The sequence below is a fragment of the Geotrypetes seraphini genome, chromosome 6 (genome assembly GCF_902459505.1).
Source record: "Geotrypetes seraphini chromosome 6, aGeoSer1.1, whole genome shotgun sequence".
Lineage (NCBI taxonomy): Eukaryota > Metazoa > Chordata > Amphibia > Gymnophiona > Dermophiidae > Geotrypetes > Geotrypetes seraphini.
In genome coordinates this window covers 87,499,815-87,516,969 of record NC_047089.1, presented here as the reverse complement: position 1 = coordinate 87,516,969, position 17,155 = coordinate 87,499,815, and the positions used below count along the sequence as shown (strand labels likewise).

The 17,155-nt window shown below is 44.6% G+C and overlaps 1 protein-coding gene across 9 annotated transcripts in view; it reads right to left on the bottom strand.

Annotated features, from left to right (window-relative positions):
* MYCBP2 (MYC binding protein 2) overlaps positions 1 to 17,155 on the bottom strand; it is a 977,923-nt gene that overhangs the window by 205,083 nt on the left and 755,685 nt on the right. For all 9 annotated transcript variants that reach the window (XM_033949399.1, XM_033949405.1, XM_033949401.1 and 6 more), the window contains one exon: positions 15,494 to 15,663. In XM_033949399.1, coding sequence (XP_033805290.1) covers positions 15,494 to 15,663 — 170 coding nt within the window. The remainder of the gene's footprint in view (positions 1 to 15,493; positions 15,664 to 17,155) is intronic.

The following is a 17,155-nucleotide window of genomic DNA, read 5'->3' as shown; positions in this document are numbered from 1 at the left end:
ACGATCTTTTCTGTCACGGCCCCTCAAATCTGGAATCCAATTAATATAAGGAAAGAAAAATTGCTTAGTAAATTTAAAAGTCTCCTGGCTTTTAAGGATGCTTTTAACTGAGGTATGAAAATCTTATATATTCAGGATACGCTTTAAGTGAAAATTGAGTGAGTGACCTTCTCCCCTTCCTATTGTGTCACTACCTTGCCTCTTTTATTTGTTTACAAATTATATATAATCCTTTTTTTTTTTTACCCTGTGTGTCTGGTTGGTTAAAAGTTGTATTAACTGTCTGGTTTGATTAATGTGTTTGTCTTTTTATCCCAATTTTATCATTATTTGTAAATCGCATTGGATTAAGATTTTGCGATCAAATCAATTTTTTAATTAAACTTGAAACTTGACCCATTCCGTGCTCCTCTTCCTCCTTCCAAATTCTTCTCCTCCTATCCTGAATGGTCCTGTTCAGCTCCTCTCACTCTTCCAACATGTGTCCTTCTATGGTATTTTGCTCTCTACCTGTTCCTTTCTCCGGTCATTTTCACTTTATCTGGCTATGTGCTCCTAGGCCCAAGAGATCCTCAGGTGCCGCATCACACGGACAACAGAAGCAGTGAAAATTTTTGCAGACTACATGATACAGTCCCCCCACCTCTCACATGGGTTTTTTTTGGAATTAGGATATCCTAGAGACTATCAAGTCTCTCACTTTCGTGGGTCATCATCTGCATTCCTACAGGTGACCCACCAGAAAGGAAACAGGTAGTGACATCAGTGAGGGCAGGACGTGGCAGAGGAAAACCTTTGGGGCCAGCTCTGGCAGAAAAAATCCAAGCTACTACAGGCATTGGGGATGCATGTAAGGTACACCAGGGAGGGTCAGGCTTCAGAGATAGGAGGTAAGATGCCAGGACACTGCAGAGAAGAGAGGGGAGAGATGTTGGATGGATGTAAAAATTATTTTTAAAAAAAAATCTCTGCGAGGGGTGTGTTTGGAAGGAACCATCCAAAATACTGGGTCTGACTACGCTACTAGTACAGTGCAATATATAAATAACAGATATAATATCTCAAAACTGACATTTTAAATTATTAAACGAACAATAAAATAATTTATCTTCCCTGCAACTCTTACAGTCCAGCAGCTCTCTCTCTCTTGCTCATGGTCCCTCCTCATAGTCTGGTATCTTCCCCTCTCTCTCTTGCAGGTTAGCACCCCTCCCTCTGCATGCCTGACCAATACCTCTCCCTCTGTCTCTATCTCTCTCCCCTCAAGTCGAGTACCTCTTCTTCATCCTCTCTACTTCTTCAGCCTCCCTCTCTGATTAGCACCTTTCCCTCTATCCCTCCCCCTTTGATTACATAATCTCTTCCCTTTATAATGCGTTTCATTGAACAGTTTGGTTCAATGTCAGGATACACAGCATATTTTTTAAAATCTTTATTGATATTATGTAATGCTGCTGCTAATCATCAGTTCTAATTTCTAGATATAATGAGTTTCAAGCTTGATTCACATTTTAAATATTAGTGTGTTGAAATATCAAACAACTTAAAAATTATATTTTGCCTAAATTATTTATTTTATTTAAAATTATTTATAACCTGCCTATCCACAAATCTAGGCGAGGAACAAAATAACATACAAAATACACTAAATACAAACACAAGTCAGCATTACAAGTAAAATATGAAAATAAAAATTCAGACATTCTCAGAGCTTGAACCAAAAAAACATTCATATAGAAAAGTCTTCACCCCTTTTCTAAAATGTAGAAACATGTTAGTTTGACATAAAGATAAAGGAAAAGCATTCCAAAGCATTGGACCTTGGACTGAGAGCACTGACTTCCGGTTACTCAAAAGTCGCACCACAGCCAATGATGGAATTTCTAAGCAAATTTTGTTAGAGGACCGTAACTCATGCAAAGGACGATATCACTGTAGCAGAGAATGAACACTCAATGGACAGTTAGACTGGAGTACTTTAAAGATCAAGCAGAGAACTTTAAACTCTACCCACATGACAATTGGCAACCAATGAAGCTCACAAAGAATTGGTGTAATGTGATCATATTTAGAGTCATTAACAATATGGGTCCCACTTTTCAAAAATAAAAAAAAAAGATTTGGTTATTTATGTACATAAAAATATTTCTTGATTAGAAAGAATTAGTACTATCAATTTGCTGGTTCTTCCTTAATTTTTTTTCTTTTGGTTATTCAGCTTCCTATCAGGATTCCAGTTTATTTCTTTTCTGAATTAAAGAAGCATATGATTAAAATCATAAGAAGAATTTAAAAAAATATTAGAATCAGTTTTGAAACATTGATGGTGACTAAAGGGAAAGGAGGTTTAGGGTTCCTCAATTTCATTATTATTATTGGTGTGTTTTATTGAGATCTTTACTCTTTTGGAGAAATACAAAGTCTGAAATCCACCCGAGTAATTTAGAAGTGTATTAGGTTCCCCAACTCTTCTGGATTCACTAATTTTCTTACAAATACAAAGAGAGTTAGGGTGTATTGAAATACCGTATTTTCGCGGATATAACGCGCACCCGTGTAAAACGCGCACACGGGTATAGCGCGCAGAAATCACGATGATATGCACAAAAACTTTGGTATACCGCGCTCACGGGTATACCGCGCATGCTGCCCGACGCTCCTTTCGCCCGCCCTGACTTTCTGTGCGCTGTCCCGACTCTCCGTTTACCCCCCCTGACTTCCGTGCACTGTCCCCCCTTGAAGGTCTGTCCCCATCCTGAAAGCCTGATGCCCCCCCCCGACGTCCGATACATCCCTCCCCCCGAAGGACCGCCGACTCCCCAACAAAATCGGGCCAGGAGGGAGCCCAAATCCTCCTGGCCACGGCGACCCCCTAACCCCACCCCGCACTACATTATGGGCAGGAGGGATCCCAGGCCCTCCTGCCCTCGACGCAAACCCCCCTCCCCCCAACGACCGCCCCCCCCAAGACCCTCCGACCGCCCCCCCAGCCGACCCGCGACCCCCCTGGCGACCCCCACGACCCCCCCACCCCGTACCTTTGGTAGTTGGGCCAGAAGGGAGCCCAAACCCTCCTGGCCACGGTGACCCCCTAACCCCACCCCGCACTACATTACGGGCAGGAGGGATCCCAGGCCCTCCTGCCCTCGACGCAAACCCCCCCCCCCCCCAACGACCGCCCCCCCCAAGAACCTCTGACCGCCCCCCCAGCCGACCCGCGACCCCCCTGGCGACCCCCACGACCCCCCCACCCCCCTTCCCCGTACCTTTGATAGTTGGTCGGACAGACGGGAGCCAAACCCGCCTGTCCGGCAGGCAGCCAACGAAGGAATGAGGCCGGATTGGCCCATCCATCCTAAAGCTCCGCCTACTGGTGGGGCCTAAGGCGCGTGGGCCAATCAGAATAGGCCCTGGAGCCTTAGGTCCCACCTGGGGGCGCGGCCTGAGGCACATGGTCGGGTTGGGCCCATGTGCCTCAGGCCGCGCCCCCAGGTGGGACCTAAGGCTCCAGGGCCTATTCTGATTGGCCCACGCGCCTTAGGCCCCACCAGTAGGCGGAGCTTTAGGACGGATGGGCCAATCCGGCCTCATTCCTTCGTTGGCTGCCTGCCGGACAGGCGGGTTTGGCTCCCGTCTGTCCGGCCAACTACCAAAGGTACGGGGAAGGGGGGTGGGGGAGTCGTGGGGGTCGCCAGGGGGATCGCGGGTCGGCTGGGGGGCGGTCGGAGGTTCTTGGGGGGGGCGGTCGTTGGGGGGGAGGGGGGTTTGCGTCGAGGGCAGGAGGGCCTGGGATCCCTCCTGCCCGTAATGTAGTGCGGGGTGGGGTTAGGGGGTCGCCGTGGCCAGGAGGGTTTGGGCTCCCTTCTGGCCCGATATTGTCGGGAAGTCGGCGGTCCTTCGGGGTGGGGGTGCGAGTGGTCCTGCCGGAGGGGGGGGATGTATCGGACGTCGGGGAGTCGGCCGGGCAAGAGGGCTTGGGCTCCCTCTTGCTCCGATCGTGGATGCGGGTGCGGGTGGGAGCGCGTGCGAGCGGTCGTTCGGGGTGGGGGTGCGAGCGGTCCTGCTGGGGGGGTAAATCGGGCGTCGGGCGGGGTGGGAACTATGTTTTAAAACTTTTGTAAACCGCGCTCAGGCATATAATGCGCGAGGGGTATGCGCGGTACGTAAAAACACGTATAACGCGCGCGTTATATCCGCGAAAATACGGTAGTATCCTTTTATTTCTACTCTCTTAACAATTTGGATTCAAGTTTGTAAAACATCAGGGGTATCTCCATACACTACTCTTTATACACCCCTTATGGAACAAAAACTTGAATAAGACATAGGAAGAACCCTCTTCCAAGATTCAGAAAGCTAGAAATTGCCTGCTTTTTGCACAGTTATTGTTCAGTTTTCAAGAATGGAGTTTTCTGTTAGGAAAATATAATTTGTCCCTTAGTCTGTAAAGATATTTTCAATTATGACATTTTTCTTTGCAACCTATTCACTTGGAAAGATTAGTCAAGCTGAATTAACCTTTGAAAAAAATATTTGGGGGAGGGGAGGACATCTTAAGGGGTCAATTTCAAAATTGTATCATTCTTTGTATTTATTGCTCCCTTTATCTCACACCAGGGCTGTAGCAAGCCATAACAGTGTTCTCCCTAGCGCCTTTTAGTTGGGCGCTCAGCCCAGCTAATTTACGTGAGAGTCTGGCTGTCATCTCAAAAGGTCGTGAATCCTGCTACCGCTGCTCAACATTTTTATCTGAAGACCCCTCTCAGCGGCTTGAGGATTCCCTGGGCTGACTTGGCACAGCCTGAAAAGCACCGGGAGCTCAGAGTTCGACTCCCGCCTCAGCCTGACTTTTTTTTTTTAAGCGCCAGCAAGCGAATTTAACCAATGCTCTGGGGCTCTTACAATAACACTGTGCATGTCAGCTTCCCTTCTCCTCCCCCAAAACCGGAAGTTATGTCATGAGGGGGGAGGGAGGAGAAGGGAAGCCAGCATGCACAGTGTTACCAGACCATAGAGGGGAAGGGAGATATGCCAGGACATGGGAGGGGGGAAGGAGACAGATGCCAGACCAGGGGAAAGGAAGGAAGGAGAGAGGGAGAGAAAGGAAGGAGAGAAGATGCCAGATAATGGAGGGGGAGATGGAAAGAGAGAAGAGAGATTCCAGGGCATGGGGGGAGGGAAGGGAAACTATGGAGACAATTCTAGATCAGAGGGAAAAGGAAGGAGAGGAGGTGCCAGAGCAAGGAAGGAGAGGGAGAGATAGAAGAGGAGAGAGATGCAAGGGCATGGGGGGAGGGAAGGGAAGGAGACAGCCAGACCATGGAGTGGAGTGGGAAGGAAGTAAGGAAAGGAGAAAAGAGAGATGCAAGAGCATAGGGGAGGGGGTGGAGACAGAAAAATGGAGAGGGGTTGAAGCTGAAATGAATCATGTACAAGGAGAGAAGAGGCACAGGATATACAGTTTATTGAAGGGACACAGAAAGAAGGAAGATGCCATACGGAAGAGAGAGAGAGGGCGGACACTGGATAGAAAGGGCATAGAGGGTTGACAGTGGATGGAAGGGGTAGAGAGAGAAGGCAGAGTCTGGATGGAAGGGGCAAAGAGAGAGGGCAGATGTTGCATGGAAGGGAGAGAGGACAAATGCTGTATAGAAAGAAGAGAGCAAAGAGAAGATGATTAAAGCAGAAACGACAAAAGGAAGAAATAAATTTTTTTGTTGCTTTACGTAGAATCAAGTAGTATTTTAACTGTATTGATAAAAGTTTATAAATAGGAAATGGAAATAAGGCAATTTTGGGGGGACTAAACCCCTTTCCTCAGGTCAGGTCAGTATACACTGTACTGTTCTGAAGAAAGATTTGGCCTCTGAAAGCTAATTGAAAAATGAATTAGTCCAATACAATGGTATTTGCTTATTTCTCATTATTTGTTTTATTTTTATTTGTTAATTTGTAAGTGGTGATTGTTATGTATCAGTTTTTCAAATTTACAACTACTGTCTATATTTTGCACAGTATTAGGGGACATGTGTCACTGTTTCTCTAGTGTGTTGCATTGTATGCAGAGCCTGGTTTCTTTGCGGTTCAGTTTAACTTTTGTCTATATATTTCTATTTTTAGTTTGTGATTATTCCATATTGGGCAAGGGTGTATCTGTGTTCTGTGTGTATGAAAAGGACATGGTTTTCTGTTAGCATTAACTGTACAGAATCAATTGACTGTGCAGGATCTGGCATGTTTAGTTTTACAATGTGTGTATTGGTGTTCTAGTGCTCACTGCAGTGTTTAAGTTGCTGCCTTTTCCTAGGAGCACTCTTGTTGTGTGACTCATGGATTATTATTAAAAATAAGTTCATAAAGAGGGGGTTGTTAAAAAATTATCAGCACTGGCTGTTATATACACTAGGTATGCCACTGGATTTAATGACTCTATTCTAATTTTACTGTTGACGTAGGTGTTGCCTCCTACCCCCTCCCTCCAGTATAAAGAATTAAATTAAAGTTGTATTAACCTAACATAAAATTTTATTTGTATACTGCAGTACACCGTGAAGTTCGATGAGGTTAACAGCAGTTAAAATAGAGGTGAGGGTACAAGTAAAATAGGAATGTAAATAACAAAGGATCATTGCAGGTCTGAATCAAATACAATAGAAGTGAGGCAATATAAGGAGAACTCAAGAAATAAACAGAGTTTAAATCTCAGAACAGATATAGATAAGGAGACCCGGAGGGGTGGGAGTGGTGAGGAGTGCTGGAGGTAAGAATGGAATGAGTCCGTACCTAGAGCTTTTCCTTAGTCTTGTGGTAGTAATGATGGGAAGATCACGAGCGGGAGAGGGAGCCCCTTCTTAATTTCTGCCCTGGGCCCCACAGTGTCTAAAACCGGCCCTACCAATCGGACCAGGAATGTCATAGCTGATAGCTATGACCATCCACCTGCTTGGAAATAAAAAATACTGAGGGGCTGTGGGGTTGGAGGGAACCTTTATCAGGCAGCTCTTTGTTGTTTCTATCTTCACCTGATGGTCAATGAACATAACTAACCCACTGGTCTGGAATAGTAAGGACGACACTATAGAAGGTGAATTTATATTAGTTAGTTTTTAAGTTTATATTTTAAAGCAAGAGGCCCCATATAACTAGCTACTGATTTTAAAATCTATTTACTGTGTTTAAGACTCCTGAAAAGTCCTAGACTGACAGTATCCAAACCCAATTATGTATGTTGTAAATGTGTGCAGTTTCTCAAAATAACCTGTATGCAGTATTCCAGGTGGGGGGTGTACCATGGCCTGGTACAGCAGCATGATAACCTTCTCCGATCTGTTTGTGATCCTCTTCTTAATCATTCCTAGCATACTGTTTGCCTTTTTTGCCGCTGCTGCCACACATTGCGCAGATGGCTTCATTGACTTGTCTACCAGTACTTCCAAGTCTCCTGAGGGGTCTCTTCGAGTACTGCACCGGACATCCTGTATTTGTGTATAAGATTTTTGTTACCGACATGCATCACCTTACACTTATTCACGTTAAACCTCATTTGCCATGTCACAGCCCATTTCTCGAGCGCGTTTATGTCACGTTGCAGTTCTTCGCAATCCTTCTGTGTCTTCAGCAGCGACAATTCTTATGTTCACTACTCTGAATAACTTTGTATCGTCTGCAAATTTAATCACCTCGCTCGTCGTTCCAATTTCCAGGTCGTTTATAAATACAGTGGTGCCTCACACAACGAACTTAATTCGTTCCAGGAGCAAGTTTGTTATGCGAAAAGTTCGTTATGTGAAACGTGTTTTCCCATAACAATACATGTAAAAAAAAATAATTCGTTCTGTAGCATAAAATATGCTAAGATGACATAAAAAAAGATAAATTTATCTTGTTAGAGCTGTTAGCATGATATAGAGGGGATATATGTGAAGGGGAGGGGAGACAGGGGTTTTGTTGATCCTTGCTGTGTATTATAATCACCCCCCACATACTCCCCAGTACCTTTTTTAATTCCTCCCATCTTTCCCAGCCAGTGGCGTACAGGCCAGAAGCGCAGAGATCAGGAGCAATTCCTCTGCACGCCTGTGTGGGCCCATGCCGATCTCCGAATGGCTGCAGTTAGTTCTTGTGAGTCCCGCGAGAGCTGGCTGCAGTTAGTTCTTGTGAGTCCCGCGAGAGCTGACTGCAGCCATTCAGAGATCAGCGCAGGCCCAGGCAGTAGCACAGAAGGCTTGCTCTTGATCTCTGTCTGCGCTTCTGGCTGGGAAATTTGCTAGACCACCAGTTCGAGTGAGCGGGTGAGAAAGTTGCAGCAGTGGTGGCTTTTTTAAAAAAATATGTGGCGGCGGGGGGAGGTTTAAAAATATGCGGTGGCGGCGGGGGGAGGTTTAAAAATATGCGGTGGCGGCAGAGGCTTAAAAATATGCAGCAGCGGCGGCAGGGGGGTTTAAAATATGTAGCGCCACTGCACAGGGAGCCAGGCGGAGAGAGGGCAGTTAAGCGATGCAGCTCGGGCGACTTCGTTGTGTGAAACGAAGTTTGTTGTGGGAAGCAAGACCTGAAGTTCGTTGTGCGCAGCGTTCGCTGTGCGAGGCGTCCGTTATGCGAGGCACCACTGTATGTTGAAGAGCACGGGTCCAAGCACCGAACCCTGCAGCACTCTACTTCTGACGCTTTTCCAGTCCGAGTATTGTCCATTTACCCCCACTCTGTTTCCTATCCGCCAACCAGTTTTCAATCCATGTGAGTATTTCACCCTCGATTCCATTGCTTGCAATTTTTTGAAGTAGTTGTTCATGCGGGACCTTGTCGAACGCCTTCTGAAAATCCAGATATACAATGTTGACCAGGTCACCCTTGTCTATTTGCCTGTTTACTCCCTCGAAGAAGTGCAATAAGTTCATCAAGCAAGATCTTCCTTTGCTGAAGCCGTGCTGGCTGGTTCTCATCAGATTTTGTCCATCAAGGTGATCAATGATGTGGTCCTTTATCAGCACCTCTACCATCTTTCCCTGTACCGAGGTCAGATTCACTGGTCTGTAGTTTCCCGAATCTCCCCTCGAACCTTTCTTGAAGATCGGCGTAACATTCGCCACTTTTCAGTCTTCCGAAAGCCTTCCTGATTTGATCGACAGATTTGCTATTAGTTGGAGCAGTTCAGCTATTAGTTGAAACAGTTTCAGTTCCTTTATTACCCTTGGATGGATGCCGTCCAGTCCCGGGGATTTATCGTTTTTAAGCCTATCAATCTGCCTGCATACCTCTTCTAGACTGACCGTCAACCCTGTCAGTTTCCTGTATATAGCCTGTCAGCTTCTGGTATATTGTATATATCCTCTTGGGTAAATACGGACATAAAAAAATGTGTTCAGTTTGTCGGCGATGGCTTTGTCCTTCTTTAGTACTCCCTTTATTCTATGGTCATCCAACGGCCCCACTGCTTCCTTCGCGGGTTGTTTCCCCTTAATATATTGAAGTTTTTTGCTTCCTTGGCTATTTTATCCTCATAGTCTCTTTTGGTCCCTCTTACCGCCTTATGGCACCTGCTTTGATGTTGTTTGTTCTTTTTCTAGTTTTTGTCCGTTTTTGACCTTTTCCATTCCTTAAACAAAGCCTTCTTGTCTCTGATCGCTTTCTTCACCGCTATAGTGAGCCACGCCGGTTCTTTGTTCTTTTTCCTCTTGGATCCCTTGTTGATACACGGTATATATAGACTTTGCACCTAGGTGACTAGGTGACTGTGTCCTTAAAAAGGGACCATGCTTGCTCTAGTGTTTTTACAGTGCTTATCCTCTTCTTAATCTTCTTCCCCACCATGATTCTCATCCCTTCGTAATTCCCTTTTTGAAAGTTCAGTGCCATGGCCGTTGTTCTGGATCTATGTTTTTCCCCTGTGTCCAGGTTGAAGTGGATCGTATTGTGATCACTGTTTCCCAGCGTCCCTTCTACACCTTGCGCCAGTCCTCGTAGTCCATTTAGAATTAAATCCAGAATTGCATTTCCTCTTGTATTTTCTTTGACAAGTTGTTCCAGGAAACAATCGCCTACAGCATCCAGGAACTTGGTCTTCCTACCACAGCCGGAGGTGCCTAGGTTCCAGTCTATCCCTGGATAATTGAAGTCATCCATGATAACTGTGTTGCCTCCCTTGCAGTTGTGTTTAATCTCATCCATCATTTCTCTATCAGTTTCTTCGGACTGCCCTGGGGGTCGGTAATAGATGTCAATCTTAATTTGTGTTCCATTTGTTCCCGGTATTTTGGTCCATAGAGACTTTACTTTATTTTTCGTTTCCAGCGTGTTCTTTCCGGTAGACTCGATTCCCTCTTTAATGTATAGGGCAATTTTCCCAACTTTCTGTCCTACTCTGTCTTTGCGGTATAGCTTGTATCCCAGTAGCACAGTGTCCCAGACGTTTTCCTCGTTCCACCATGTTTCTGTGATGCTGATGATGGCAAGGTTATCTTTTTGTGCCATAGCTTCCAATTCCCCCATTTTATTCCTTAGGCTCCTTGCGTTCGTGTACATACACTTGAGTTTACGGCCTGCTACTTTCTTACATTTCCTTCCCTCTTGTCCCTTTCGATCCATCATAATTTCTATCTTGCCTATGATCCGGTGAGTCTTCCCTGCAATCTTCTTGCATGGTATCCTCTGGGTATGCCGTTTCACGAACCATCGACTCTTGGTCGACTGTCGGCTTTCCCCTTATTCCTAGTTTAAAAACTTCTCAATTTCTCACAATTTTTTTCAAGTAGCCTCGTTCCATCTCTGCTGAGGTGGAGTCCATCCTTCCTGTATAGCTTGCTCTTCCCCCAGAATGTTGTCCAGTTGCGCACAAAGTGGAATCCTTCTTCCTCACACCGGCGCCTCATCCATGCGTTGACTGCTTGCAGCTCCGTCTGCCTCTTCCTGTCAGCCCTGGGTACCGGCAGGATCTCTGAGAATGCTACCCTCAGTGTTCTGGTCTTCAGCTTCCTTCCTAGCATCCGGAACTGGTCCTTCAGTATTTCCCTGTTGTAGTTCTTGTTGCTCACGTTGTTTGTCCCCACATGGATCACCACCGCCGTATCTTCCTCTTCTGCGCTGTCGATGATCCTGTCAATGCGGTTCACTATATCTTCTACCTTGGCTCCTGGAGGCAGGTCACCAGCCGATCCTTTCTTCCTCCCACTATGTGGCTGTCGACTTGTCTGATGATGGAGTCCCCCACGCCGATTTCTGTCCTCTCTATCTTCTCCTATCTCTCTAGCCACAGGTCCGTGTCTTCTGTGCACTTCCATCTTCTCTCATTCTGGCGTTGTTTAAATTCATGCAGAAATAAATGGCTAGATTGAACCTAATGACTTCATTAATGCATTTCCCTTTTTTAAACCTTTATACCATTTGAAAGAGGGCAAATATCTAATTTTTCACTTCTAAAATTGGATACTTCTTAAATTTAATAAACATATTCTGGCACAAGTGTCAAACCTTAAAAAGAAGTCATATTGAGCATTGGAAAATAATTAATTAATAAAAATAGCACATTTAATTTTCCCCACCACCAAAATTCTCCATCCTGCCCCACCCGGGTACTTTTTCATGCCACCTGGCTGGAAAAAATTTCTGGGAAAACACTGCATAACTGTACCCTATGCAATCGCACACCATGGCACCCCCTCCCTCCCATGCAGAGTGCCTCCCTACTTCCCTCTTGCCTTGCCCAAACACACAATGCAGCATTTCCATTTGTCTTCCCCTCCTCCCACCCAACTGAAGGCAAAAGACTATGCTCTGCAAGCACAGCAACACTCCACAGAGCCTCCCGCTCAAGCATATTCAGGCATTGCCAAGAGGGTGGAACTCAATAATACCTGGAATGTGTCCAAGCAGGAGACTCCAAGGATCACTGTCGCACCCATAGAACATGGTCCCTCACCCACAAATCAAAGTCTTGAAAAGAAGGGGACCTCAGAAGGGAAGGGGCAGGAAAGGTTCCACACTGTATGTTAGGGGGAAGAGACAGAAGGGAGGCAGCAAGGCACTATGAGCTGCAGCCTATGCCCAGTTTTAGAGCCCCTTGCGTTCTTAGCACCCAGTGTGATCGCACTGCCAGCACATACCTTGCTATGGCCCTATCGCACACTCTTATCAGGATAAATGGCAAAGATATCTAGGACCAATAAATAGGGAAACCTTTTGAATCCCTTTATGGAAATCTTTGTTTAAATGCTTAACCTCCACTGTTTTGTTAACTACACAGGTATGACTTATTTAGGGATTATATCAACCCAAATATATTAATCTTTGGGGCTTAGAAGATTCTGTCCTTTGCTGAAGGAATAATGGAAAGTTTAGATTAGTGGTCTCAAACCCAAACCTTTTGCAGGGCCACATTTTGGATTTGTAGGTACTTGGAGGGCAGCAGATAAAATAGTTATGTCATTTCTTTAATAAGACATTAGCTATTTTTTTCTGCGACACTCCAAGTACCTTATATTTTCTGTGGCCCTCACAATTAAAGTTTAACATCTTTCCTTTCTCAAAACTGACACATTTCAGTCACTATATTGAAAATAAAAACATTTTCCCTATCTTTACTGTCTGGTGACTATTTTTCTGTGCTTTTAACTGTTTCCAGGGATTCTTGTCCTTTTGACTGTTTTTTTTCTCCGTCTTCACTTTCTGCCTTTCACCCATCTTTATAGAACAAAACACAAAAGAACCCCTCTCATCACTGTGAGATGAGAGGAGGGTCTTTTGTGGTTTGTTCTATTTTGAAAGTATTGCCCCCTCAAGTGGACTGTAATTTAAAATCCCCGGTCTGTTTGGATTTTCACCCATCTCTGGCATTAACTTAATTTTCAATTTTTCTGCTTTCTTCTCAAAATCTTCTTTTAAATGTCTTACCTTCCCTTCCTATCTTTTTCTCCTTTCCTCCCTATTTCCATGGTCTGACATCTCTCACCTTCCTTCCTTTCTCTCCCTCCCTCCTTCCTTTCCCCTGGTCTGGCATCTGTCTTCTTCCCTCCCCCATGCCCTGGCATCTATCTCTCCTGCCCCCTCCATGGTCTGGTATCTCCTTCCCTTCTTTCCTTTCCCTCCCTTCCATGGACTTGGCATCTCTTGTTCCTCTCCTCTCCCTTGTCTTCCTTCTCCTTCCTTCCCTCTCTCCCCCCCAATTTGGTGTAGCAGCATTTCTCTTCCCCGTTCCCTTCCCCCTTCCCTGTGCAGCAGCATTTCTCTTTCCTGTTCCCTTCCTCCTTCCCTGTGCAGCAGCAGCTGCATTTCTCTTTCCCCTTCCCTCCCCCCTTCCCTGTGCAGCAGCATTTCTTTCCCCTTCCCTCCCCCTTCCCTGTGCAGCAGCAGCAGCCTTTCCCTACCCCCTTCCCTGTGCAGCAGCATTTTTCTTCATCTTTAGTTTCTGGCCAGCTCCCTTGCTGAAGTCGTTTTTCCGTTCAAAGCCATGGGCAGCGGCGGTTCCTCGTGTGATCACGCGCCTGCGGATCGCGCAAGGAGCTGCTGCTGCCACCCGTGGCTTTGAACGGCAAGGGAGCTGGCCAAAAACTAAATACTCGATCATCGCATCCGAGCCGCAAAATAGTACCTGGCGGGCTGCAAATTTGAGACTGCTGGGTTAGATCTTTGTTACATCTTTTTTGGAATGTCTTTTTTATTAAAAATTTTTAGAAGCAAATTCAGTCCTTTTTACAACAAATTACAGGAATCCCTGTACCTTTTAATTTGACCTTTTTTTGGAACTCCTTTTTGTCAACCATTATAAATGAGTTAAATTATCCAGCATTTCAAAAGAACATAACACTTTTTATTCCACAAATCTTTCCAGTTCTATACAGATAGCAAAATAAGAAAAACTACAGTGAGCTACAAAATCGTAATCAATATAGCAAAACATATCAGCCAGCTATTATTATTTCCCACGAAATTTTTGAAATAAATAAGTCTTTAATAACTTTGTAAAATGAAAATATGAAATAGAGTTAAGTATTAATGGGCAAAACTCAGATTCCCAGCTAGCGGCTTGATAAGAAAATAATCACTCATGATGTGTCTTGTAAACACAGCCTTTGGACAAGGGACATGTAAAAAAAGACCAAATTATGCTGTGAACGTACAGAAAAAAAAAATGATCAATTAGATAATTTGGTACCAAACCATACAACACTTTGTAGCAAAAACAACTGAATTTAAAAAATAACCTGCGCTTCCACTGGGAGACAGTGTAATTCACAAAGGTAAGGTGTTACATGTTCAATTCTGCCCAAATTAAAAATTAAGTGAACTGCTGTATTCTGATCAAAGTGAGCCTTTTAAAAAGCTTCTTACAGTCCACTAGATAGACTATATTACAATAGTCAAGTGTGGACAGTACCAAAGAATGCACCAAAAGTTGAAAAGCCTATCTTTGAAAAGAATGGAACGTAAACATTTACAAACCATAGTGTTCACTTGATTTTGCATTATTAGATTTTGATCTAAAAATACTCCCAAAAGTTTCAACAGAGGTTCTAAAGTATATACTGTACCATTCAAATGGAGACCTTCTTATTTGGCAAGTATTAACTAGATTAAAACATCAATTAAAGTATTTTCTGTTCTGGCCTTTTTTTTTTTTTTTACATTTTTGATGGAGTTTTATATTAGCTTTTCATTTTGGTTTATTTCTCTTGGGATTTTTTCTCAAACTATACCCACAATGTAATGTACACCAGATAGTCTTTAATGTTTTGCCCTGGTGATTTTTTTTTTTTTAGCCATCAGCTAAAATTACTGAATTATCTTGGAGTATAAATGTTTATAAATACAGAATACTTTCTGATAGAAATATACTGCAGTCAGGGGGAATTCATCAAATGGCGCTGTTAGCGCATGCTAAATGTTATGGGTGTCTTTAGCGGTTAGCATGCACTAATCGTTAGCCCCATTTGATGAATTCCCACCTTATTGGAGTTATAATAAACTGCCCTTCTGGCTATAAATAAATAGAAATGCTCCACTTATAAATTTAAGAGCACTATCTCAACGTAAGAAAAAGCCTCGGGTATTATCACAGTAGAGCATGAAAGCTCAAACCTCCTCCACCCACATCATCGGCAAAAAACTTCCGGAAAGAATGTGCTATTGCCACTATTCTAGCAGGACTGAAATCACTACTAGCAATCTTTTATAAGATTAGAAAATATCCCTGCTGTGTTTTCACTACAAAGCTCACAAGCAGTCTGTGAGCGCTACATAGGAAAAATCATGACTATTGTGATATTTATTTTTACTAAGTAGAGCAAAGTGGTTATATATTGAAATAAAATCACTTTCATTTGTATGCAGCCAAGACAGTTTGATTTAAATATTGAAACCACTTTATGATGTTAATAATTATAGATCATAATGCACTGTATAGCCAGCAAGGCAATTGCTATTGTGTATTATGAGTTACATTATTTAAAACAGAGGAATATTACCAAAGCTTTCAAAACAAATTCTCAATTGTATTGATTACCTTTTCCCTTGCTGCTGCTTGTTTCTCACGCAGATACTTTTCTCTGCAGCGATCACACACCAAATACCAGGTGCTTCCTCCCACTCCACCGTCACCACAGTTGCCTGCCCATCCTCCACAGAAGTGTCCAATACTATTATAGCCCTGGCCCCCAGCATACCGTCCACAGCCTTGAAAATGGCACAAAACACCAGAAGTAAGATAACACAATTTTAATTTACCAAGCTGAGAGCTAATTCACACCTGGAGAAAGTCATTCATTTTTTTGTTTTACTTTTTTTCAGTATGGCTACTTTAAAGTAGGGCATCCTCAAAACTTTTTTCACACACAAAGCATTTGCTCAAAATTTAAACATTTAAAATCTATCTAGTGAAACAGTGTACATTTTGGTTTTCAAAATATGAAATCTCTTAAAAACTGACCCTAAATAAGATACTTTCACCTGCTATATACATTGCACTTCTATCAAAGTATAAACTAGCAAGCCAAGAATTTAAAATTATTATTAGAACATTTCAAAAGCTTCTTATTCACTCCCTCCCTCCCATCCCTGCACAATGCTTTAGCTTTGAAATCAAAGCTATTATGAATGTGAAGGACTTTATTAGTGGTGATATGTTTTAATATGTTTATATAAAAGCACAGTTATTTATCAGTAGCAGGTTAATTACGAGGACAGCAGGCAGATATTTTCAGATGTGGGTGATATTGTTCATGGAGCCCAGTACCGACAGTGCAAAAGAGTACTGTCCTTTTAAAAAATGTTTAAGTCCCGAGACTGCCCGTACCATGCATGCGCTGGTACCTTCCTGCCTGTCAGTTCATAGGCCATCAGTTCAGTAAAATAAGCTAAGAAACCAACTAAGGGAGGTGGGAGGGTTGTGAGAATATCTGCTTGCTCTCCTCGGATAACACCTGTTACAGGTAAGTACCGTATTTTCACATAGATAACGCGCACCCGTGTAAAACGCGCACACGGGTATAGCGCGCAAAAAACACAAATTTATGTACAGAAATTTTTATATACCGCACACACCCGTATACCGCGCATGCTGCCCGACCCTCCCGTCGCCGCCTGACTCCTTTCGCCCGCCCCGACTCTCCTCTGGCCACCCCGACTCTCCTTTCGCCCGCCCCGACTCTCCTCTCCCCCTTGAAGTCCTGTCCCCACCCTGAAAGCCTGATGCCCCCCCGACGTCCGATTCACCCCCCTAGCAGGACCGCTCGCACCCCCACCCCGAAGGACCGCTCGCACGCACCCGCACCCCCACCCCGAAGGACCGCTCGCACGCACTCCCACCCGCACCCGCACTCCCACCCTGAAGGACCGCTCGCACCCCCACAGCCTCCTGACCCCCCCCCCGCCATCATGTAGAAGCTCCTACTGGTATCCTGCTGCTTCCTCTTGGCGGTCTCGACTCCCCGACACGATCGGGGCAAGAGGGAGCTCAAGCCCTCTTGCCCCAGCCAACCGCGGCACCCCCGACACGATCGGGGCAAGAGGGAGTTCAAGCCCTCTTGCCCCAGCCAACCGCGGCACCCCCGACACGATCGGGGCAAGAAGGAGCTCAAGCCCTCTTGCCCCCCCCGACTCCCCGACACGATCGGAGCAAAAGGGAGCCCAAGCCCTCTTGCCCCGCCGACTCCCCAACTCTTCGACA